At 43.2% G+C, this 27527-nt stretch overlaps 1 protein-coding gene across 1 annotated transcript; it reads right to left on the bottom strand.

The window, feature by feature from the left end:
- Positions 1–2119: 2119 nt before the first annotated feature.
- Positions 2120–27186, bottom strand: LOC311124978 (NLR family CARD domain-containing protein 3-like; the record flags this gene model as incomplete). Its single annotated transcript, XM_084199065.1, has 8 exons — positions 27082–27186; positions 24806–24904; positions 14213–14297; positions 13863–14091; positions 11685–13468; positions 11224–11318; positions 9110–9283; positions 2120–2309 (listed from the first exon to the last, which is right to left on the bottom strand). Exons 2-8 carry the CDS (start codon positions 24886–24888, stop codon positions 2120–2122), a joined length of 2640 nt encoding a protein of 879 aa, XP_084055191.1. The 5' UTR covers positions 24889–24904; positions 27082–27186.
- Positions 27187–27527: the final 341 nt, after the last annotated feature.

Raw genomic sequence — 27527 nt, 5'->3', positions numbered from 1 at the left:
TCAGAAACATCTTCTATTCTTACTGACAATACAAGTGAAGTGACTCCAAAATGACAGGACATTATTCACCATTCAGTTTCTATTGGGAAAAACATAATCTAAAACACAACCAAGACAAACTGCAAATGCATTCAACACGTTTGTAGAATCACAAGCTTGATGTAATCACTGTGGGTAAGGAATATGGGACCAAATACTAAACTTCTGACTAAATGAATTTGTCCAAATAATTACGACTTCTTCAAATGGGAGAACTAGACACATGAAGCGCTTTCATGTCTAAACAGTAACACAGATATGTATGAAAAACCTAAAATAAAAGGTGACATTCTGTACTGTTGCCTAATATGAAACAATTTCAAATCTGAAATGCTGGAGCATAGCACCAAATGTAAAACTGTAAGCTTCACTGTCCAAACACATATGGTGTGGACTATGTGTGCCTGGTAAACACATGTGGATCTGGTGAACAGTTATCACTTGTTGACCAACTACAGGAATACTGACCTCAGAGTCTCCAGTTTACAGTGGGGATTCCCCAGTCCAGCAGAGAGCAGCTTCACTCCTGAATCCTTCAGGTCATTGTTACTCAGATCCAGCTCTCTCAGGTGTGAGGGGTTTGACTTCAGAGCTGAGACCAGATAAGAACAGCCTTCCTCTGTGACTAGACAGCCTGACAGCCTGCAAAGAGTCAAATCATATTAAAACCACACTGCTATTCTTTGGTGGTTAAAATAGTGGCAGTATATTTTTTCTACATATTCAGATATATCACTGTCCTGAAACCTGCCATATCTATTCATAAATGAATGAATGTATCATTATTAGAAATGATCATAATATTGCTTGTAGAGAGAAAAATGTATAGTACAAATATTTGAGTAGACTGACCAGAGCAGTTTACAAAGCAGTATCAGTCAAAAGACAGACAGTGAGGTATCAGATTTAGATTGTATTGAGTATACAGTCCACACCATATCTAGTTTGACAGTGAAGATAACATTTTAAATGTGGCTCTTTACTCCAGCATTTTGGATTTGAGATAAAATGTTTCATATGAGGTGACAGTATATAATGTCACCTTTTATTTGAGGGTATTTTAATACATATCTGTTTCACCATTTAGAAATGAAAGCACTTCATGTATCTAGTCCCCCTATTTGACGAAGTCATAAGTATTCTGACAAATTCACTTATAGTGTATTAAAGTAGTCAAAAGTTGAGTATTTGGTCCGATACTCCTTGAACACAATGACTACATCAAGCTTGTGACTCAAACTCGTTGGTTGCATTTGCAGTTTGTCTTGGTTGTGTTTTGGGTTATGTTTTGTCCAATAGTAACTGAATGGTGGATGATGACTGGAGTAATTTTCTGTCTAAGTGAGTAGATAACATGTTTCTAAACACTACTAAATTAATCCTGATGATGCCATGATTAAGAAAAATCATGAATGAATCATGAATAATAATGAGTGAGAAAGTTACAGAGGCTACAACAAAACATGCTAACCTCTCACCATTACCAATAACAGAGGGGGTATGATCCTTGTTCCTCTGTAACGTTCTCATTCATCATCATTCACGATTCATTCATGATTATTCATAATCATAGTAGCATCCACATGAATGTAGAAGTGTTCAGAAACATCTTCTATTCTTACTGACAATACAAGTGAAGTGACTCCAAAATGACAGGACATTATTCACCATTCAGATTCTATTGGGAAAAACATCATCCAAAACACAACCAAGACAAACTGCAAATGCATTCAACAAGTTTGTAGAATCACAAGCTTGATGTAATCACTGCAGGCAAAGTATATTGGACCAAACACTAAACTTTGGACTAAATTAAAATAAAATACTTTTTCAAATGGGAGAACTAGATACATTAAGTGCTTTCATTTCTAAACAGTAAAATATATATGAATATCCTCAAATAAAAGGTGACATTATATACTGTCACCTAATATGAAACATTCTATCTCAAATCCAAAATGCTGGAGCATAACACCAAATGTAAAACTGTAAGCTTCACTGTCCAAACACATATGGTGTGGACTATGTGTGCCTGGTAAACACATGTGGATCTGGTGAACAGTTATCACTTGTTGACCAACTACAGGAATACTGACCTCAGAGTCTCCAGTTTACAGTGTGGATCCTCCAGTCCAGCAGAGAGCAGTCTGACTCCTGAGTCTCCTGGGTGATTGTAGCTCAGGTCCAGCTCTCTCAGGTGTGAGGGGTTTGACTTCAGAGCTGAGATCAGAGAAGCACAGCCTTCCTCTGTGACTAGACAGCCTGACAGCCTGCAAAGAGTCAAATCATATTAAAACCACACTGCTATTCTTTAGTGGTGAAAATAGTGGCAGTATATTTTTTCAACATTTTCATTCATACCAGTGTCCTGAAACCTGTCATATCTTTCATAAATGAATGTATCATTATTAGAAATGACAAATTATCAAAGTATTGCTTGTAGAGATAAAAATATAAAAGTACAAATATGTGAGTAGACTGACCAGAGCAGTTTAAAAAGCAGTATCAGTCAAAAGACAGACAGTGAGGTATCAGATTTAGATTGTATTGAGTATACAGTCCACACCATATCAATTTTGACAAAGATAACATTTTAAATGTGGCTCTATACTCCAGCATTTTGGATTTGAGATCAAATGTTTCATATGAGGTGACATTATCTAATCTCATATTTTATTTGAGGGTATTTTAATACATATCTGTTTCACCGTTTAGAAATGAAAGCACTTTATGTATCTAGTCCCCCTATTTGAAGAAGTCAAACGTATTCTGACCAATTCAATTATAATGCATTAAAGTAGTCAAAAGTGTATTATTTGGTCCCAAACTCGTTGGTTGCATTTGCAGTTTGTTTTGGTTGTGTTTTGGGTTATGTTTTGTCCAATAGTAACTGAATGGTGGATGATGACTGGAGTAATTTTCTGTCTAAGTGAGTAGATAACATGTTTCTAAACACTACTAAATTAATCCTGATGATGACATGATTAAGAAAAATCATGAATGAATCATGAATAATAATGAGTGAGAAAGTTACAGAGGCTACAACAAAACATGCTAACCTCTCTCCATTACCAATAACAGAGGGGGTATGATCCTTGTTCCTCTGTAACTTTCTCATTCATCATCATTCACGATTCATTCATGATTATTCATAATCATGGTAGCATCCACATGAATGTAGAAGTGTTCAGAAACATCTTCTATTCTTACTGACAATACAAGTGAAGTGACTCCAAAATGACAGGACATTATTCACCATTCAGTTTCTATTGGGAAAAACATCATCCAAAACACAACCAAGACGAACTGCAAATGTATTCAACAAGTTTGTAGAATCACAAGCTTGATGTAATCACTGCAGGTAAGGAATATGGGACCAATTACTAAACTTATGACTACTTTAATACAATATAAGAGAATGTGTGTCACACCCTGGCTCTGGGACTCTATATGTTGAGCCAGGGTGTGTTCATTCTTTGTGTTTATTTCTAGGTTGGTAGTTTCTGTTGTGTTTAGTTCTATGTTGGCTAGAGTGACTCCCAATCAGAGGCAACGAGTGTCAGCTGTCGTTGGCTGTCTCTGATTGGGAGCCATATTTATTCTGTCTGTTTTCCCTTTGTGTTTGTGGGTTTTTGTTCCGTGTTCGGTCATTGATACCGTGGACTTCACGAGTCGTTTCTTGTTTTGTATTGTGTTTACGCTTTAACTAATTAAAGTATGTTCGTTCATCACGCTGCGCCTTGGTCTGTTCCATATGACGATCGTGACAATGTGTCCAAATTATTACGACTTTTTCAAATGGGAAAACTAGATACATACAGTGCTTTCATTTCTAAACAGTAACACAGATATGTATGAAAATACCCTCAAATAAAAGGTGACATTCTGTACTGTCACCTAATATGAAACATTATATCTCAAACCCAAAATGCTGGAGCATAGCACCAAATGTAAAACTGTAAGCTTCACTGTCCAAACACATATGGTGTGGACTATGTGTGCCTGGTAAACACATGTGGATCTGGTGAACAGTTATCACTTGTTGACCAACTACAGGAATACTGACCTCAGAGTCTCCAGTTTACAGTGGGGATTCCCCAGTCCAGCAGAGAGCAGCTTCACTCCTGAATCCTTCAGGTCATTGTTATTCAGGTCCAGCTCTCTCAGGTGTGAGGGGTTTGACCTCAGAGCTGAGACCAGAGAAGCACAGCCTTTCTCTGTGACTAGACAAACTGACAGCCTGCAAAGAGTCAAATCATATTAAAACCACACTGCTATTCTTTGGTGGTGAAAATAGTGGCAGTATATTTTTACAACATATTCAGATATATCAGTGTCCTGAAACCTGCCATATCCATTCATAAATGAATGTATCATTATTAGAAATGATCATAATATTGCTTGTAGAGAGAGACATGTATAGTACGAATATTTGAGTTGACTGACCAGACCAGTTTAAAAAGCAGTATCAGTCAAAAGACAGACAGTGAGGTATCAGATTTACCGTATTTTCCGCACTAAAAGGCGCACCGGAGTATAAGCCGCAGCAGCTAAATTGAATGATGTGTACATATATAAGCCGCACTGGACTATAAGCCGCAGGTGTTTTAATGTTTAATTACCATATGTAAGGGTTCGTGCACAGAGGGGATTGTCGGGAAAGAGATGGCTGCTTGAGGAAGCTCCCATTTATTAACATTTCAACAAACAAGTTGCATATTTGCATAACGTATTCCAGCAAAATTAGTTAATAGCGTCACAATCATTTAACCACTTAACTTTGGTAATTTTTGAAAAACCTTGAAAAAGTGTGCACATCTTTGAATATTTATCTACATTATAGCCTACAGTAGTACCATAACAAAAAACAAAGCTTACAGCGCTTGACGAGGCAATATCAATTGCTAAATTAAATGTGTTTTTTTTAAAGTGCAAAATAAAGTGCCTGTAACACGACAGTAAGCGCGTAAACCTAAAGTTGCAGCAACACGGCTGCTTAAAATATACGGTAATCAGCCTACCAGAAAAGTCATTGATCCTCGTCTTCATCTTTTAGGCTAAGGTGCAGTACACGGCTGTAACCAGAAAAGTCAAGTCATTAATCCTCATCTCCGTCTTCTTCCTGCGTACTAAAACCACCAAAGTCCTCATCTTCAGTGTCGGAAATGAACAGGCTCAGGGTGGCTTCGTCAGCCACTCTCCTCTCTCCTTCGTTGACGCTCTCAAAACCAACGAACTCCTCTTCGTCACTGACGGAATCGAACAACCTCTGAAGGGCCTTTGCTGTGGCGGCGTCCTCCTCTTCATCACGCAGCAGTCCAGCCTTTCGGAACCCGTTAATGATCGTGGATGTTTTGACACTCCTCCACACTATCAGGATCCACTCGCAAACTTGAGCGAAAGTTGCTTTTCGCATGCGACCAGTTTTGGTGAATGATTTATCGCCGCTAGTCATCCACGCCTCCCACTGAACGCGTAGTGCCACTTTGAACGCACGATTGACACTGATGTCGAGTGGCTGCAGATGCTTCGTTGTTCCCCCAGGAATCACAGCTGGAATCGAGTTTGTGCTCTTGATGGCTGCTTTCACATAATCCGTTATATGGGCCCTCATGCTGTCCAAAACGAGCAAAGCTTTTTTTGGGCGAAAGAATCCTCCAGGGCGCTTGACGTAGCACTCATTCAGCCACTCATTCAGCCACTCATTCAGCCACTCATTCAGCCACTCATTCATTACACAGTCGTCCGCGCCCTGATGGAGAGTCCCTTTCGTCTCATAAATCTGAAACACCAGGATGGTCCACCTCTAAAATTTTCAATTTTCATTTCGGTGGCGACTGTTTCAGCTTTCAGTCGGATCTGCACGGTGGAAACACCTCGGCCGTCTGCTCTCTGTGTGTTCACCCAATCTTCAAGAAAGTCTTCAAGTTCGGGTCATCTGCTTTTATTACCTCTGAAAGCTTTTTTTGACTTTTTGCATTGAGACAGTTCTTCCCGCTGGGGTCTCCAACGTCTCACCATTGACTCATTGATGCCAAGGCTACGTGCAGCAGCTCTATTTCCTTCTTTTACAGCCAGATTGACTGCCTTTAACTTAAAAGCTGCATCATATGCATTTCTACGTTTGTTTTCCATAATGAGGGTTTGTGCATGAAAACTTCCTTTGCACAAACTGTCTCGCTCTCGTAATGTCTGTCTGTCTTGCTCTCGTTCTGTCTCTCGTTCTGTCTCTCGTACCACTCTCGGTTCCACTTTTACTTTTGCGCGCTACCTGTCTCACTCTTTTCCGGCCTCCAGCTTTTCCTGCTGGAGCCCGCCGCTTAAAGGTGGGGGGCGCGGACCGGTCATAGAGCCCATAGAGTTAAAGTTGGTGGACTGTAACCTGTAAAATCCATAGATTTAGGAGGTCTTCTAGGGGCCGTTAGCTGTAAAAATCCATAGATTAGCCGCACCGTTATATAAGCCTCAGGGGTCGAAAAATTGGAAAAAATGCGCGGCTTATAGTCCGAAAATGACGGTAGATTGTATTGAGTATACAGTCCACACCATATCTATTTTGACAGTGAAGCAAACATTTTAAATGTGGCTCTATACTCCAGCATTTTGGATTTGAGATCAAATGTTTCACATGAGGTGACAGTATATAATGTCACCTTTTATTTGAGGGTATTTTCATACATATCTGTTTCAACATTTAGAAATGAAAGCACTTTATGTATCTAGTCCCCCCATTTGAAGAAGTCATAAGTATTCTGACCAATTCACTTATAGTGTATTAAAGTAGTCAGAAGTTTAGTATTTGGTCCCAAACTCGTTGGTTGCATTTGCAGTTTGTTTTGGTTGTGTTTTGGGTTATGTTTTGCCCGTTAGTAACTGAATGGTGGATGATGATAACTTTCTCATTCATCATCATTCACGATTCATTCATGATTATTCATAATCATGGTAGCATCCACATGAATGTAGAAGTGTTCAGAAACATATTCTATTCTTACTGACAATACAAGTGAAGTGACTCCAAAATGACAGGACATTATTCACCATTCAGTTTCTATTGGGAAAAACATCATCCAAAACACAACCAAAACAAACTGCAAATGCATTCAACAAGATTGTAGAATCATAAGCTTGATGTAATCACTGCAGGTAAGGAATATGAGCCAAATACTAAACTTTTGACTAAATTAATTTGTCTAAATAATTATGACTTTTTCAAATGGGAGAACTACATAATAAAGTACTTTCATTTCTAAACGGTAAAAAAATACAGTGAGGGAAAAATGTATTTGATCCCCTGCTGATTTTGTACGTTTGCCCACTGACAAAGACATGATCAGTCTAGAATTTTAATGGTAGCTTTATTTGAACAGTGAGAGACAGAATAACAACAAAAAAATCCAGAAAAACGCATGTCAAAAATGTTATAAATGTATTTGCATTTTAATGAGGGAAATAAGTATTTGACCCCTCTACAAAACATGACTTAGTACTTGGTGGCAAAACCCTTGTTGGCAATCACAGAGGTCAGACGTTTCTTGTAGTTGGCCACCAGGTTTGCACACATCTCAGGAGGGATTTTGTCCCACTCCTCTTTGCAGATCTTCTCCAAGTCATTAAGGTTTCGAGGCTGACGTTTGGCAACTCGAACCTTCAGCTCCCTCCACAGATTTTCTATGGGATTAAGGTCTGGAGACTGGCTAGGCCACTCCAGGACCTTAATGTGCTTCTTCTTGAGCCACTCCTTTGTTGCCTTGGCCGTGTGTTTTGGGTCATTGTCATGCTGGAATACCCATTCACGACCCATTTTCAATGCCCTGGCTGAGGGAAGGAGGTTCTCACTCAAGATTTGATGGTACATGGCCCCGTCCATCGTCCCTTTGATGCGGTGAAGTTGTCCTGTCCCCTTAGCAGAAAAACACCCCCAAAGCATAATGTTTCCACCTCCATGTTTGACGGTGGGGATGGTGTTCTTGGGGTCATAGGCAGTATTCCTCCTCCTCCAAACACGGCGAGTTGAGTTGATGCCAAAGAGCTCGATTTTGGTCTCATCTGACCACAACACTTTCACCCGGTTCTCCTCTGAATCATTCAGATGTTCATTGGCAAACTTCAGACGGGCATGTATATGTGCTTTCTTGAGCAGGGGGACCTTGCGGGCACTGCAGGATTTCAGTCCTTCACGGTGTAGTGTGTTACCAATTGTTTTCTTGGTGACTATGGTCCCAGCTGGCTTGAGATCATTGACAAGATCCTCCCGTGTAGTTCTGGGCTGATTCCTCACCGTTCTCATGATCATTGCAACTCCACGAGGTGAGATCTTGCATGGAGCCCCAGGCCAAGGGAGATTGACAGTTATTTTGTGTTTCTTCCATTTGCGAATAATCGCACCAACTGTTGTCACCTTCTCACCAAGCTGCTTGGCGATGGTCTTGTAGCCCATTCCAGCCTTGTGTAGGTCTACAATCTTGTCCCTGACATCCTTGGAGAGCTCTTTGGTCTTGGCCATGGTGGAGAGTTTGGAATGTGATTGATTGATTGCTTCTGTTGACTGGTGTCTTTTATACAGGTAACAAGCTGAGATTAGGAGAACTCCCTTTAAGAGTGTGCTCCTAATCTCAGCTCGTTACCTGTATAAAAGACACCTGGAAGCCAGAAATCTTTCTGATTGAGAAGGGGTCAAATACTTATTTCCCTCATTAAAATGCAAATCAATTTATAACATTTTTGACATGCGTTTTTCTGGATTTTTTTGTTGTTATTCTGTCTCTCACTGTTCAAATAAACCTACCATTAAAATTATAGACTGATCATTTCTTTGTCAGTGGGCAAATGTACAAAATCAGCAGGGGATCAAAAACTTTTTTCCCTCACTGTATATGTATGAAAATCTTTAAATAAAAGGTGACATTCTGTACTGTTGCATAATATGAAACATTGTATCTAAAAACCTAATTTAAAACTGTAAGCTTCACTGTCCAAACACATATGGTGTGGACTATGTGTGCCTGGTAAACACATGTGGATCTGGTGAACAATTTATCACTTGTTGACCAACTACAGGAATACTGACCTCAGAGTCTCCAGTTTACAGTGGGGATTCCCCAGTCCAGCAGAGAGCAGCTTCACTCCTGAATCCTTCAGGTCATTGTTACTCAGATCCAGCTCTCTCAGGTGTGAGGGGTTTGACTTCAGAGCTGAGACCAGAGAAGCACAGCCTTCCTCTGTGACTAGACAGCCTGACAGCCTGCAAAGAGTCAAATCATATTAAAATCACACTGCTATTCTTTGGTGGTGATAATAGTGGCAGTATATTTTTTCAACATATTCAGATATATCAGTGTTCTGAAACCTGCCATATCTATTCATAAATGAATTATAATTAGAAATTATCATAATATTGCTTGTAGAGAGAAAAATGTATAGTACGAATATTTGAGTAGACTGACCAGAGCAGTTTAAAAAGCAGTATCAGTCTAAAGACAGACAGTGAGGTATCAGATTTAGATTGTATTGAGTATACAGTCCACACCATATCTAGTTTGACAGTGAAGCTAACATTTTAAATATGGCTCTGTACTCCAACATTTTGGATTTGAGATCAAATGTTTCATATGATGTGACATAATATAATGTCACCTTTAATTTGAGGGAATTTTTATACAAGTCTGTTTCACCATTTAGAAAAATAAAAGCCCTTTATGTATCTAGTCCCCCTATTTGAAGAAGTCCTAAGTATTCTGACCAATTAACTTATAGTTTATTAAAGTAGTCAAAAGTTTAGTATTTGGTCCCATATTCTTTGAATGCAATGACTACATCAAGCCTGTGACTGCCTGTAAAATCCATAGATTTAGGAGGTCTTCTAGTGGCCGTTAGCTGTAAAAATCCATAGATTAGCCGCACCGTTATATAAGCCGCAGTGTCGAAAAATGGGAAAAAAGGCGCGGCTTATAGTCGAAAAATACGGTAGAATGTATTGAGTATACAGTCCACACCACATCTATTTTGACAGTGAAGCTAACATTTTAAATGTGGCTCTATACTCCAGCATTTTGGATTTGAGATCAAATGTTTCATATGAGGTGACAGTATATAATGTCACCTTTTATTTGAGGGTATTTGAATACATATCTGTTTCACCATTTAGAAATGAAAGCACTTTATGTATCTAGTCCCCCACTTTTGAAGAAGTCATAAGTATTTTGATAAATTCACTCATAGTGTATTAAAGTAGTCAAAAGTTTAGTATTTGGTCCCAAACTCGTTGGTTGCATTTGCAGTTTGTTTTGGTTGTGTTTTGGGTTATGTTTTGCCCGATAGTAACTGAATGGTGGATGATGGCTGGAGTAATTTTCTGTCTAAGTGAGTAGATAACATGTTTCTAAACACTACTAAATTAATCCTGATGATGACATGATTAAGAAACATCATGAATGAATCATGAATAATAATGAGTGAGAAAGTTACAGAGGCTACAACAAAACATGCTAACCTCTCACCATTACCAATAACAGAGGGGGTATGATCAGCTGTCTGAATTTGTGTGAAGGAGAAGCGGGGGGGGGGGGGGGCATGGGCAAGTTGCAGCTGAGGGTGCAGAGCTGGTGGCCAGGGTAGTGGTAGCCAGGTGGATCATTCATAATCATGGTAGCATCCACATGAATGTAGAAGTGTTCAGAAACATCTTCTATTCTTACTGACAATACAAGTGAAGTGACTCCAAAATGACAGGACATTATTAACCATTCAGTTTCTATTGGGAAAATCATCATCCAAAACACAACCAAGACAACTGCAAATGCATTCAACAAGTTTGTAGAATCACAAGCTTGATGTAATCACTGCAGGTAAGGAATATGGGACCAAATTCTACACTTTTGACTAAATGAATTTGTCCAAATAATTACGACTTCTTCAAATGGGAGAACTAGATACGTAAAGTGCTTTCGTATCTAAACACTAAAACAGATATGTATGAAAAACCTCAAATAAAAGGTGACATTCTGTACTGTTGCCTAATATGAAACATTATATCTGAAATCCAAAATGCTGGAGCATAGCACCAAATTTAAAACTGTAAGCTTCACTGTCTAAACACATATGGTGTGGACTATGTGTGCCTGGTAAACACAAGTGGATCTGGTGAACAGTTATCACTTGTTGACCAACTACAGGAATACTGACCTCAGAGTCTCCAGTTTACAGTGGGGATTCCCCAGTCCAGCAGAGAGCAGCTTCACTCCTGAATCCTTCAGGTCATTGTTACTCAGATCCAGCTCTCTCAGGTGTGAGGGGTTTGACTTCAGAGCTGAGACCAGAGAAGCACAGCCTTCCTCTGTGACTAGACAGCCTGACAGCCTGACAAAGAGATCATAATGATTTCACAAACACACTGTTAATTTAACACCAGTAGTGTAGAAGGACAATGGCAGATGCATTTGGTTTATTCTCTTAAACAACATATAGATTCATCTTCCATCTCCTAGAATTGTATGGTCATATTGTTATACAAATATGAACATCAATGCATTGATTCAGTACGTTTTTCAATGTAATATATATTATAATACATATATTTCTCTAAACTTAATATTTCTTCCTGATGATTAGTTTTTATATGTCATTTTATGTACTCACAGTGCAGCTCTGGAGGCTTTGACCACTGGCAGCAGCCTCAGAAGACCTTCCTCTGATCTGGAGTATTTCTTCAGGTCAAACACATCCAGCTCCTTTTCTGAAGTCAGCAACACAAAGACCAGAGCTGACCACTGTGCAGGTGACAGTTCTTCTTCTGAGAGACTTCCTGAGCTCAGGTAGCTTTGGATCTCCTCCACTAGAGAATGGTCATTCAGTTCATTCAGACAGTGGAACAGATTGATGCACCTCTCTGGAGAGGGATTCTCCCTGATCTTCTCCTTGATGTACTTCACTGTTTCTTCATGGCTCTGTGAGCTGCTTCTTGTCTTTGTCAGTAGACCTCGTAAGTGCTTCTGATTGGACTCCAGTGAGAGGCCCAGAAGGAAGCGGAGGAAAAGGTCCAGGTTTCCTGTCTCACTTTGTAAGGCTTTATCCACAGCACTCTTGTAGACAGTAACTTTATGCTTGTGTCTGATCCTCACAGAAAAGTTCCTGGACGTTGATTGCTGTTCATCCATTAGATTCTCATTGTTGTTGATGAATGAGAGGAACACATATACAGCAGCCAGAAACTCCTGAATGCTCAGATGCACGAAGCAGTACACCTTGTCCTGGTACAGCCCACATTCCTCTTTAAAGAGCTGTGTGCACAATCCTGAGTACACTGAGGCTTCATTGACATCAATGCCAGCCTCTTTCAGGTCTTCTTCATAGAAAATCAGATTGCCATTCACAAGCTGTTGAAAAGCCAGTTTTCCCAGTGACAGAATGCTCTCTTTATTCCAGTGTGGACCTGTCTCTTCTTTCCCAAGATACTTTTCATTCTTCTGTTTGGTATGAAACACCACAAGGTGTGAGTACATCTCAGTCAGAGTCTTGGGCATCACTTCTCTCTTATGTTTCAGCATGTGTTCAAGGACTATTGCAGAAATCCAACAGAAGACTGGAATGTGGCACATGATGTGGAGGCTCCTTGATGTCTTTATGTGTGAGATGATTCTGCTGGCCAGGTCCTCATCACTGAATCTCTTCCTGAAATACTCCTCCTTTTGTGGGTCATTGAACCCTCGTACCTCTGTCACCTGGTCAACACACCCTGAAGGGATCTTATTGGCTGCTGCAGGTCGGGTAGTTATCCAGAGGAGAGCAGAGGGAAGCAGATTTCCCTTGATGAGATTTGTCAGCAGAACATCCACTGAGGTTGACTCTGTGACGTCACAACAAATCTTGTTCTTCTGGAAGTCTAGGGGCAGTCGGCACTCATCCAGACCATCAAAGATGAACAGAACTTTGTACTTGTCGTAGTTGGAGATTCTTGATTCTTTGGTTTCCATTGAGAAGTGATTGAGAAGTTCGATGAAAGTGTGTTTATCCCCTTTCATCAAATTCAGATCCCGAAAAGGGAATGAAAATACAAATTGGACATCCTGATTTGCCTTTCCTTCAGCCCAGTCCAGAATGAACTTCTGCACAGAGACTGTTTTCCCAATGCCAGCGACTCCCTTTGTCAGCACAGTTCTGATAAGTTTGTCTTGTCCAGTTAAGGGTCTGAAGATGTCGTTACATTTGACTGCAGTCTCTGGTCTTGCTTGTTTCCTGGTTGTTGTCTCAATCTGTCTCAGCTCATGTTCATTATTGACCTCTCCTGTTCCACCCTCTGTGATGTAGAGCTCTGTGTAGATCTTATTGAGAAGTGTTGGGTTTCCTTGTTTAGCGATCCCCTCAAATACACATTGAAACTTCTTCTTTAGATTAGATTTGAGTTCACGTTGGCAAATCACAGCAAGCTCATCTGAATGAAGAAATAACACAGAGGATATTAATATTACGTCTGTTTTAATGCCTACAGTATTGTAAGACTTTAAATTATAATCATTTATTCTCTTAACTGTCTGTATAAATCTGTAAATGTTTTCATAATGCATTACACACTGGTGTGACTGATTTATATCATTATTGGTATTATTGATGGCATTAATAATGTTGTCTCTCTCTCTCTCTCTCTCTCTCTCTCTCTCTCTAATTTAATCAACACAAAACATCCCCGCTGCTACTTGATGAGGTCACTAGGTGTCGTGTTAAGGCTGCTACAATATCATTGAGTTACACAGCTACTTTAGCTGTACTTTAGCTACAGCTTTTAAATGTTCTAAAACAGCATTCAACATGAGGCAGACAGCTCTTACTTTTCTCCAGTGTGTCAGCAAGCTCCTTCTGGTTCATTTTCCTCAGGATGTGCAGTGTGATCTTCAGAGCCCCCTCTCTGGCAATGCTCTCCTGCTTCTCATCTTCAGCATCCACCACTTCCTTATCCTGCTTCTGACTCTCAAAGCCTTCTGGGAGTTCTGGACTAAGAATCCTCTTGAACATCTTCAGCTCGTTCTTCACAAATGTCATAATATTCTCTTCAAGCAACTGAAATAAATCAAGTAAATCAGTTAAGCAAGAGACTAAATGCTTTCTCATTAACGAATGATTGACAGATCACCTTTACTTGAGGTAAACAAAAACAAATGTACATAACAGGACCACATACACAGAATATGGAGGCCAGGTCTGTTTGATGACTCTGGGAAGACTGACCACTGAGAATCTCTGACTCTGATCTCTCCTGTTGGTTTCTGTGGACAAAACATCAGATTACATCTCCTCATCCAGGGAGTGCACACACACACACACACACACACACACACACACACATACACACACACACACACACACACACACACACACACACACACACACACACACACACACACACACACACACACACATACACACACACACACACACACACACACACACACACACACACACACACACACACACACACACACACACACACACACACACACACACACACACACACACACACACACACACACACACACACACACACACACACACACACACACACACATACACACACACACACACACACACACACACACACACACACACACACACACACACACACACACATACACACACACACACACACACACACACATACACACACACACACACACACACACACACACACACACACACACACACACAGGGAGGGAATGTTGTGTTAGTTTAATATTGTTTCAGGACTATGAAAATGGAAAAAAGGTTTAGGTTAGAAAAGTCTCCCTCTCTAAACACTATAGGAAGATTCATAGACTGGTCACTCTTCATGGAAACACAGCTGGGTACAGGGGAGGCTGGTCTCTTCTGCTTGATTGGACTTCAACACAACAGAGACAAACATTACATCTCTCATCTACTCTGAGCTCAGATGGGGAAACATAAGAAGAGTTTCATTCCAAAACGCTATATATCAATTTTCAGAAATGTTGGTAAATTATCTTTTATTGTTTAAAGAAATTATGAAAGAGATTGGTGTGTTTTTTCACTATCTAATCATGGCATGGGATTGTTCAACGACAGACATGTATTTGTTTAAAATCTATCACTTGATGGTTTCATTTCAGACAGACAAATAATCATGTTTTTTTGCAAAATGCTATATATCTGCCTTACTCTCAGAGAAATAAGTAGTACTGCTAGGTTTTACACTGTAATAATATATCTTCCTCACTCTCAGAGAAATAAGTAGTACTGCTAGGTTTTACACAGTATTAATATATATCTGCCTCACTCTCAGAGAAATAAGTAGTACTGACTAGTGATTATTTACCCGGGGTTCAACACCTGCTATAGTCACTATTTAATTGCTCTTCCAAAAGCATCACAGGCCTAATACGAGATATATAGCTAACTAAAGTAATGAGTGACCATTTTAGACATGGGACATATAGTATTTGGTTGCATGCTATTTTATGTCAATCATATTGCTGCTTGTAGCCTATAACTGATGCTTCATGGTCTTATGCTGCCATCTATTGGAAATATTTAGCATTACAAGTTATTAATTTACGTACGGACATTAGTGAGGCAGCTGAAAAATAAAGTGTATTTTTCTTGTTAATTCCTTTGATCAGTCTCAAACCTGCCCCACCTATCCCATGGCAATTGCTGGACTTTCACACAGAGGTTACTAGGTCACCCAATTCAAACCATATTAGAAAAATAACACAAATGTGTCTAAGTGTTCTGCCTTGCAATAATAAATATCATAAAATAACTAATAAAAAATAAAAATAAACAGCAAAACGCTTAGACAGGTTTTGAGTAACAAAATAATACTATAATTGTATTTACTAAGTTAATATTATTAGCAAAATAGTTATAAAAGTGTTCTAGGCTACCCTACCCTAGAATTAGGGTTACGGTTAATGCTAAAATAGGTTATAAGTAGGGTTAGAGTTTCTGTATAGCACTTTGTGACATCTGCTGGTGTAAAAAGAGCTTTATAAATACATTTGATTGATTGTTAGGTTTAGGGTTTTTATGGCAAAAAACAGTATGGGTTTATGGCACTCTTGCTCCTCCTTGTGGCCATATGTGGGTACTACATAACTCATTCATCACATTTACATTTTTTTTTTTGTCACGGGTCTCCCGGTCGCGGCCGGCTACAACAGTCTGGATTCGAACCAGGATCTCTAGTGGCCTTAGACCACTGCGGGAGACCTGACACTTCATGACACTTGCTAGGCTTAGGCTCATAATCTGAGGTAGCAACTGCGTCTGATCTACAAATCCATTAGCTAGACCACCAGATTAGACAACAATCACCCCATTATACCCATTTGGTTTGCAACTCAGTGAACCTGCGCAGCATTCGCTCAATTTGATGCCTATGAACGAAGATTTCGATGCATATCAAATTATCCAGCAGCCATTTAGAAACAACAAGTCCTCAAAAAAATGGTTATTTCTTAATTAAAAAATGTCTTCTGGCTGTTTAAAATCGGCCACATCTTGAAAAAGAGGACAGGGACTTGCGTTTTGTTTAGATTGTACACTTTTTTCTTAAAACAAATATGGTTAACCATGACCAGAAAATGTTTAATGTTTGATGGCTATCCGCCAGCTATCGCCTCTAAAACTGTGTCTCACCTCACTATAGGTGACCACAACATGTACTCAGGTGAACAGTGTGCGCGCTACCAAGTAGCCATAACCTTGTTAATAATAAGTTACCTGAGGTAAACCTACAGGGTTAATGCTCACCAAGTAGCTGTAACCTTGGTAATAATAAGTTACCTGAGGTAAACCTACAGGGTTAACGCTCACCAAGTAGCCGTAACCTTGTTAATAATAAGTTACCTGAGGTAAACCTACAGGGTTAACGCTCACCAAGTAGCCGTAACCTTGGTAATAATAAGTTACCTGAGATAAACCTACAGGGTTAACGCTCACCAAGTATCCGTAACCTTGTTAATAATAAGTTACCTGAGGTAAACCTACAGGGTTAACGCTCACCAAGTAGCCGTAACCTTGGTAATAATAAGTTACCTGAGATAAACCTACAGGGTTAACGCTCACCAAGTATCCGTAACCTTGTTAATAATAAGTTACCTGAGGTAAACCTACAGGGTTAATGCTCACCAAGTAGCTGTAACCTTGTTAATAATAAGTTACCTGAGGTAAACCTACAGGGTTAACGCTCACCAAGTAGCTGTAACCTTGTTAATAATAAGTTACCTGAGGTAAACCTACAGGGTTAACGCTCACCAAGTAGCTGTAACCTTGGAAATAATAATGTAATGACCCAGCTGGGTCATAAAGTAAAAGAGAGACGGGCACCAGGTGTACAGGCAGAACACAGGTTTATTCCTGAATGGGCTATTGTTCAGGCCACAACCCACGCCGCTAAACCTCGAACATACACAAATAGAACATGTCAAATCAATGGTCCCGAGCAGAAGAAGAGAGAGATGAGACCGTAACCCCTATTTAATCATTCCAAAACCCCGCGGGATTACCCATCATACCCCCCCAACCTTTCCATCTGTCCTGGCATATTTAACCCCTGCTAGTACCCATGAGAACGATAACACATCCATGAACACAGAACACAATACAGGGTCGTTACATAGCCCCCCCCTTTCTAAACCCTAGCCCCTAGGGTTACAAAACAAAATCCTTAAAACGACCCGGAGGTCGCATCAGTCTCTTGTGCCTCCCCTTGACTCTCACTGGTGGACCCCCAGAACACTCATCTGCCCCAATGTCATTTCCAGCACCCCCCGAAGAGGCAGCCCCCGTCCCAGGCTCAGCTGGCACTAGAGTCTCCTCGCTAGACTGTCCCCGTGTGCTCACATCAGAGTCCTCACTTCCATTCCCTACCGTTTTCCTCCCTCTGTAGGGCGCCAATCGGTCCCGGTGGACCACCACCCTCCTGCCCCGTGGGGGAACCTCCACCCGGTACGTCACCTCCCCCACTCTCTCTATCACCAGGCACGGCCCCACCCAGGCACTGTCCAGCTTTGGGCACCGCCCCTTCTTGCGCGTGGGGTTGTGAAGCCACACGCGTTCTCCCGCTCCAAAGTGCCTCCCCCTAGCGCGTGAGTCATAGTGGCGCTTTTGGCGCATTCCTGCGTTCTCGAGTTGCTCTCTTGCGAAGGTGTGAGCCGCTTCTAACCGGTTCTGCAGTCGACGAACATAGTTCGGGCCAGGCAAAACCCCGTCGTCGTTATCAGGAGGGTGGCCAAACGTCAGTTCGGCTGGGGTGCGCAACTCACGACCTAACATTAGTAGCGCTGGGGAGCACGCAGTCGATTCCTGAACAGCCGACCTACATGCCATAAGAATAAACGGTAAGTGGGTGTCCCAATCTCTCTGGTGTTTTGAGGTAACGATAGCCAGCTGTTGTGCTAATGTTCTGTTAAATCTTTCCACCAGCCCATCACTCTGGGGGTGAAGCGGAGTAGTGCGCGTCTTCTCCGCGTCTAACCGTCTACACAACTCTGAGAACACCCGTGACTCAAAGTTTCTCCCCTGGTCGCTGTGTATAGACTGTGGCACCCCGAACCGACTGATTATTCCCCCTACCAATGCATCAGCTACTGTTTCTGCCTCCTGGTCTGGGAGAGCGTAAGCCTCTGGCCACTTGGTGAAGTAGTCCATAGCAGTTAGAATCCACCTGTTACCGCTGTCTGTGGTTGGAAACGGTCCAACTATGTCTACCCCCAGTCTCTCCATGGGCTCCCCTACTGGGAATTGTTGTAGGAGGGCGTGTGACTGACCTGGAGGTCCTTTCTTAGCAGCACACTCATCGCACTGCCTGCAAAAGTCCTCCACATCCCTCCTGTGCCTGGCCCAATAGAAGCCTTTACGTACGCGCTTTAACGTTTTGGAGACCCCAAAATGCCCTGCGCCTACTCCCCCGTGAAGCTGCTGTAACACGCTCCCTTGCAGCCTTTTGGGAACCACTACCTGCCACGTCATTTCTCCAGTAGCCGGCTTTTTCCACCCCCTCTGGAGCACTCCCTCAGCCACTCTAAGGACTGAGAATTTAGCCCAGAGTCCTTTGGTGACTGGTGATAGAGGGGCTACTTCCCCCCATGGCGGTCGTCTTCTCTCTTCCACCCACCCCAGCACAGGACGCAGCTCTGCGTCCTCCTCCTGGCGACGCCTCCACTCCCCGACGTCCACAGCCTCAAGCTCCCGGCACTCTGTCACCCTCAGCTGACTCACCGTGGCGGTGACTCCCTCCTCGTTCCCTCTCTCGCTCCACCCGTTTGGCGCAGTACCCACAGCCGTCCTCAGCACACGGGCGGCGGGACAAGGCGTCTGCATTGCTGTGGCGAAGGCCGGCCCTGTGCTCCACCTGGAAGTAGTAGGGTTGCAGCTCCTCCAACCAGCGGGCGATCTGACCCTCTGGCTCCTTGAAGGAGAGAAGCCACTGCAGGGCGGAGTGATCCGTCCGCACCACAAACGGCAGGCCCCCCAGGTAGTACTTGAAATGGCGTACTGCTGCCACGACAGCCAAAAGCTCCCTCCTTGTCACGCAGTAGCGTTTTTCAGCCTTATCAAAAGTTCTGCTGTAATAAGCTACTACGTGCTCCCCGTCAGAACCACGCTGAGCCAGCACGGCCCCCAAGCCCTCATTGCTTGCGTCGGTGTCCAGGATAAACGGACGGTTTGGGTCTGGTGAGGACAGGACAGGGGCCTCCACCAGGGCACGTTTGAGGGCCTCAAACGCCCGCTGGTGCTCTTCGGTCCACTGAAAGACAGTGTCCTTCTTGAGAAGGTGGTTCAAAGGAGCTGCTATCCCCGCAAACCCTTTCACAAACCTACGATAGTAGGATGCCAGACCCAGGAAGCTCTTAACCTCTTTTTTTCCCCTTGGAATTGGCCACCCCCTCACAGCCTCCACTTTGTCTGGCAACGTGCTGATACCCTCACCACCCAGCTGATGACCCAGGAACGCCACCTTCCTTTGCATGAAATGGCACTTTTCCGGGTGTAATTTTAGCCCCGCCCCCGAGATCCTCTCCAGCACTCGCCTAAGTGCCCCCAGTGCCCCCTCAAACGACGTGCCGTGTACCAATATGTCGTCTAGGTACACGACACACTCGTCTCTCGGAACCCCCGCCAGCACTCTGTCCATGAGCCTCTCAAAGGTGGCAGGAGCATTACAAAGCCCGAAGCACAGCACCTTGAACTGCCAATGGCCCCTATCCGTGGAGAAGGCCGTTTTTTCACGTGCCCCAGGCGAGAGGGGCACCTGCCAGTAGCCACTGCGCAGATCAAGGGAAGAGAACCACGAGGACCCTCTGACGTGGTCTAGCGACTCATCGATCCTCGGTATGGGGTAAGAGTCTTTAATGGTGACAGAATTTAGGCCCCTGTAGTCCGCACAAAACCTAAGTTTACCCCCTTTCTTAGGCACCATGACGACCGGCGCGGACCATGGGCTATCTGATGGCTCAATGAAATCAGCCCGCAACATGTCAGCAATAGCTGTGGCTGCTGCTTCCCTCTTGGCAAGGGGAATGCGACGGGGCCGAATTTTAATGGGTTGGTTGTCCCCAGTGTCGATGTCGTGCTGAACCAGGTGCGTTTGCCCTACCTCATCTTCCCCCCAAGCGAAGCTATCTTTAAAGTCAAACAGCAGCTGCTTTAACTGTCTCTGTTGTCTCTCGTCCAGACCTTGACAGTTTTTCAGCCACACAGCCTCAACGGCGTCGATAACTTCCTCCTTCCCCCTGTCGGGCTGATGGGGTGAAGGAGCCAGTGTGTTTTGGGCTACTGGGGTGCCTGTGCTTGCACCATTATGGGGAGTGAAGGTCGTTGCCGCCGGAGACAGCTGCTGGGATGGCACAACGACCAAGGGAGCAGCCGGGACGACCAGTGGAGTTTCGGCAAGCTTGGAGGAAGACGGAGGGACAGCCCTGCCCCCTGCTGGCCCTCCCGAAGGCGACATTCCCACTGTGGGCCCCCCCGACAGCCTCAAAGTGCCCGAAGCTAAGTCCAACTGAGCCCCACAGTTTTTCAAAAAGTCCATTCCCAGTATACAGGGGTCCTGTACCGCTGCTACCCACACCGGACACCCCACAGTTCTCCCCCCCACAGTCACAGACACCCGACACTTCCCTAACATGGGGGCTAGCTCCCCCGTGACAGTCCGTAGCTGGACAAAGGTCGGCTCCACCCGCACCCCAACAGGTAGTATGTCTGGTCTCACCAGGGTTACTGTAGAGCCCGTGTCGACCAGGGCCAAACATTCCACCCCCTCTACCTTGACGATGACATTGCAGAAGTCCCCAATGGTGGTACGTCCCACCACAACTACCGGACTAGGAAACACGGTGGCAGCTACACCCTGGGGAAGCAGGTCCCCACCCTCTTGCCTGCACTGCTGGGTACATCTTCTGCTTACTGTGGGTTCGGGGGCGGAGGAATGGGCCCGCGCTGCCCCCTGCGCGAGAACCCGCTGTCGTTTCCCTGTTGACTGGAGAATCTGCCACACTCCCGCTGAATGTGGCCAGGCTGGCCACAACCCCAGCAGACAATGGAAGTTGAGCTGACACTGCGATGTTGTCTGGAGCCCTTCTCAATGACAAGCGAAGCGGTCTTGACTAACCCTCCCAACTCGTCGACCCACTCTGGTTTGGTGACCCCCGGCACCCCGGCCGCCGCTGCTCTCACCTCTGGTTGACTGGCAACCTCCACTCTCACTCCCTCACCCCAGATCAGCTCCCTCTTCCTGGCTATCTCCACTGCAGCCCGCAGAGATGCTGGGTCCGACATCTGCACATGCTTACCCAGTTCGGTGGGGGAGAGCGCTCTAATAAAACTGTCCCGTGCCAGCTCGTCTTGCACCCCAATCGGCATATTTGCATAAGCCCGCCTGGTCAGGCTCAGAATATCACTTGCCAACGCCTTTAATGATTCCCCCTGAAGTCTCTTTTTGTTATTCAGTTCAATCCGCAGCATGTTGGGCTGTGCATCGCTGCCGAAACGGACCCCCAATGCCTCCACTAGCGCACCGTAGTCGCCCCTCTCGTCCGGGGCTAGCGTTAGCAGGCATTCCGACGCCTCCTCTGACAGGCTCAGGGCAAGCTGTAACCCTTTCGTCTCGTCAGACCACCTCCCGGCTCTAGCCAACAACTCGAATTGAGTGAAAAAAACTTCCCATTTACCTTGTCCATTGAACTTTGGAAGTTTAGCCGCTACCGTGGCTAATGGCAATAGGGCGCTGCCATCTCTGTTTACATAAGGAGGTCCAGCCATTTCCGCACGCGGTGACGTCGATATCTCCGTCGCCGTGACGTCTGTTCTGGTCGAGCGGTTTGAAGGAAAACCCGCCCGTTCTGCCATCTTGCTGACTGACAATTTAACTCCCGCCATGTGGCTCTCCAGCTCTTCTACAGCCGTCATCGCCTGACCCTCCCGACCGGGTACACCCGAGCCCACAACGGACACTTTGTCCGACTCTTCCTTAACTTTCCGCCTCGCCCCGATCATCCTGACCGTAGATGCGAGTCACGCTAAAGCTAACCACGGCCTATACTGAAACAGCTAACTCGCCTAATCTCGATCTATCCCGTCGTTCGAAAGCACTTCTGACACCAATGTAATGACCCAGCTGGGTCATAAAGTAAAAGAGAGACGGGCACCAGGTGTACAGGCAGAACACAGGTTTATTCCTGAATGGGCTATTGTTCAGGCCACAACCCACGCCGCTAAACCTCGAACATACACAAATAGAACATGTCAAATCAATGGTCCCGAGCAGAAGAAGAGAGAGATGAGACCGTAACCCCTATTTAATCATTCCAAAACCCCGCGGGATTACCCATCATACCCCCCCAACCTTTCCATCTGTCCTGGCATATTTAACCCCTGCTAGTACCCATGAGAACGATAACACATCCATGAACACAGAACACAATACAGGGTCGTTACAATAAGTTACCTGAGGTAAACCTACAGGGTTAACGCTCACCAAGTAGCTGTAACCTTGTTAATAATAAGTTACCTGAGGTAAACCTACAGGGTTAACGCTCACCAAGTAGCCGTACCTTGTTAATAATAAGTTACCTGAGGTAAACCTACAGGGTTAACGCTCACCAAGTAGCCGTAACCTTGTTAATAATAAGTTACCTGAGGTAAACCTACAGGGTTAACGCAGGCAGGTCTCATTGATAACAATAGTGAAGCTGGCATTGTGACGCAGAACAATGGGCTGGGAATAGAACGTTCTGAAGGCGAGTCGGTGTCACGGAGCTCAATAGAACTAATAGGAGCTGGTAGGGTGAAAAATGACCTAAAGTAAGGCCTGTTTTTTCGCAATTACATCATAACCAGGGACAGAAGGTAATATTATGAAACTGGGCTCCATGGCGGATGCAATGAACTAATTTTATCAGAAAAAAACGTTGTAAAAAATGTCACTTGAGGCGCCCCGAAAATAATATTCAAAAGTTCAGTCCTTGGACACAGAGGGATTAAACACTAAAGTTACCGTCCATCTAGTGAAGAGAGGAGAACCGGACAGAGGGATGGTAGGTAGCCAGCATCCGTCAACGAGAGAGGGAGAAGCCCTCCACGGTATTTAACAGGTGGAAGAAACAACCAGGGAGCTCCATCGGTCCACAAGAAATGCAGGCAGCCGGTGATGATGTAGTGGTAGCTAGGATAACTAGGATGCTACTGGTAAAGAGTAGCTAGCTTAGCTAGCTGTACCGACTAGCTTGGCTAGCTAGCAGGTCGTTCGTCTGTCCCTCGAGGATGATTACGAACCCGTTGAACCACACAATTAAACAAGACTAGCGAGTGAAAAGGATCTGGCTACACTCATACTGTCACTGACCATTAAGCAAAAAAGCAAATTGAACAATAAACTTCGGTGTCTCAACACTGTAACGAACTCCGTCGTTATGTCCCAACATCACCTCTGCCCACTCTGCGCGTAACTGGACAATATGCTTGGCGCCAAACCGTACGTGGACGCGGACAGTTCTGTACGGGGACGCGGACAGTTTCAGAACGCGGACATGAGCAGAGCAACACAATAAACTAAACCCAGTCTTTACAGTGGCTTACATTAGTAATATTCATTTTTATATATATATATATGTAAAACAAACATTCTAAGTTTTTTTATAACAATATTTTGAGATCTGGGCCCATATCCACAAAGTGTCTCAGAGTAGAAAATGTGTCGTATAAGTGCTGAGAATAAAGCCATTGTAGTCCTACTCTTATGGGTATAAATTAAAGCTATGCATGAAGCCTCTTTATTCATAAGCGTCCCACCTAGTTGGCAGATATTTAGGACACCTCATGAGCTGTCCTAACCAGTTAAGAGGTACCAGCAGGTGTCTTGATAATAGAAACATGCAGCGAGTCAGTGGTTCCTGTGCAACATGTAATTGCTTTGGAGCAGTGGTGACCTGTCATTCAGGGCAGAGCCCCACCTGTTTAGCAGATGCTCTTACCCAGAGCGATTTACAGTAAGTGCATTCATCTTAAGATAGCTAGGTGAGACAACCAGATAATACAGTCAAATATACAGGATACGAACATTCAATTTCAGCTAAACAATGGATATATAGCGTTTTGCAATAAAAATAATAATAATTATCTACATCTAAAATCTATTAATTAAACATCTGAGAACAGTAATATTGAAGGTACCCATAAGCAACCATTTCTGATTATTGTGGAAATAGCATTTAGGAAATAAACTCTTAATAATTCTTAAACAAAATTGTCATCTCACCTCTTAGCTTTGGTGTCATGTTCCCCAGAGAGACTCATTTTAGAGGCAGGGCCCCCCTCCTCTCTCTCCCCAGAGAGACTCATTTTAGACCACTGACCCCTAAACAGAGATCCAACATGTTGGTTGTAGTTAACACAGTAATTCTTGAATGTGAATTGTTATCATTTATTAATTATATCTTACAAAACATTTACTAACAGACATATCGAAACAGTCAGGCTATTTAATGCAATCAAATGAACATCTGGTTGTGACATCTCTTCTCCATGTTAACTGTCAATAATAATAATAAGTCACTGTTTGTTAAGGTAGTTATAGACAGTGCAGCAACACAAGGCCATGTCTCACACTTATTTGTATTCATTAAAAGTCAGCCAATTATTATCTTTAAATCTGTTCTTTTCTAAACTTGTCTGAGAATGTAGACAGAAGGGCTAAAACGGGCTTGATTGATCTGGGGGGGATCAGTGATCTATACAGAAAGGTTTTTTGCAACAATTAAGAGATTTTTTATTATTTAAAGTAGGCTAGGTTATAATGTATAACAGTATTTTTTTGTGTAAAGCAGATCAAGGTCTATACCTCAGCCAGTGGTGACCCGTCATTCAGGGCAGGTGGCCTTTCCTGTTGTGCATGTTATTTTGGCATTAATACATGTCACATATCAGTGTGCTAACAATGTAAAAAATATATACACTACCGGTCAAAAGTTTTAGAACACATACTCATTCAAGGGTTTTTCTTTATTTTGTACTATTTTCTACATTGTAGAATAATAGTGAAGACATCAAAACTATGAAATAACACATATGGTATCATGTAGTAACCAAAAACGTGTTAAACAAATCAAAATGTATTTTATATTTGAGATTCTTCAAAAGCCACCCTTTTTCCTTGATGACAGCTTTGCACACTCTTGGCATTCTCTCAACCAGCGACCCGTCATTAAGGGCAGGTGGCCTTTCCTGTTTTGCATGTTATTTTGGCATTAATACGTGTCACATATCAGTTTGCAAACAATGTAAAAATATATATATATCATCGAGTTAATATAGACACAGTCTCTTTTTTGTTTTCTTGAGTAAGGCAGCTCCAAAATGCAGGTGTTTCAGCCTAGCTCAGTGCTTTCTGTGGTGGTGGGGCAAGCCAGAAGAAAATACAGAGCGCTGCGCCGTGATTGGCTCAGTGTTCTGTCACTCATGGGGACACTACGTCACTGCCAAGTCTAAGAGTAGAGCTAGAAAATTCAAGCCCCTTGGGTGCTGCCACAGAGTTACATTAGAAGTGCCCATCCACGAAGGTCATTGGCCACAGATAAAATGACATCAAATCACATTATATCTACAGTAGCTTTGATTGGACTGATCATGTCAACATCATACTTTCAAAATCTTAGCCAGCAGTCATCATCATGAATCAAGTCGACAATCTACAGGCAAATCCTTTTTAATCCTTGTCATATGAAGAGAAATAATGAAGAGAAATGATAGGACAGCTGTTGGGACTCTGCTGTTGGGACTCTGCTGTTGGGACTCTGCTGTTGGGACTCTGCTGTTGGGACTCTGCTGTTGGGACTCTGCTGTTGGGACTCTGCTGTTGGGACTCTGCTGTCGGGACTCTGCTGTTGGGACTCTGCTGTTGGGACTCTGCTTTATGTCGGCCCTAACAGTTTGTGGGCACCGTTTGTCACCGTTATAGTGCAATGAATGTATTGTTTAGTGTTGTGTTGTGGAGTGGCTTTGCTGGCATGCATCCCCCTTTATTTATGTTTTGCCCCACCAAGATTGACATGCTAAAATCACCACTGACCTCAGCTATAGCCTAGATGACCAGCCTAAACCTGTTCAGATCAGTTCCCATAACGTTATAACAGTAACAGTAGCAGGAGCCTAGTCCTGATACAGATGGAGGTCTATACCTCAGCTATAGCCTACATATCCTAGATGACCAGCCTAAACCTGTTCAGATCAGTTCCCATAACGTTACAGACCTAACAGTAGCAGGACAGAGCTTGTAGCCTAGGCATGGTATTTTACACACCATTTCAAACGGAGACCATCAGGTTTGTCAACATGGTAAGTGATCACAGCTCAAACCTACTCGGACTATTGAATGTCTGACGTCGACCTTATAATAGTTTGTAGTTTAGCCTAGACCTATGACAGTCTGCCCGTCTTTCCTACATATCAACACATTTATCCGACTTCTAATGTTACCGAGAAATATGTGCCACAGTTTCAACAGCCATTGTGTAACTGCGTAGGCTACACACTTACTTTCACGTTCATATGAGGAAATCACATAACTTCTGACAGTCGCTGGTGCAGCCGCCTGTTCTCTTGCAGATGAAGTAGCTTTTATAGGCCACTCATTCAACCAGCCTAAACAACAGTAAATAAAAGATGTCAAATGGTCAAAAGTCAATCCTGATATAGCCATGTACATCAAAGAGAGGTGTATTGCTACAGATGTAGGATCTTAACTTTAGCCAGTTTGCTACAGCAGGAAAAGAATCCTGCAGCAACAGGACATTTGAATTATTATGTGGATTATAATTAATGAACAATTATTTTAATACAAAAGTGGAATTGAAACCTTTTTTAAAGCTTAAATACACTCAAATACACTAAAGTTTTAGTTATCCTGCAACTGGGTGATCACATTAAGATCCTACATCTGTAGAGAGATTATGTCTTTATCTAAATAAGGCAATTTGAGTTAT

Source organism: Coregonus lavaretus (genome assembly GCF_964263955.1).
Source record: "Coregonus lavaretus genome assembly, contig: HAP1_SCAFFOLD_1461, whole genome shotgun sequence".
NCBI classification, from domain to species: domain Eukaryota; kingdom Metazoa; phylum Chordata; class Actinopteri; order Salmoniformes; family Salmonidae; genus Coregonus; species Coregonus lavaretus.
Note: the sequence above shows the minus strand (reverse complement) of the source record. Positions and strands in the feature narration are given on the sequence as shown.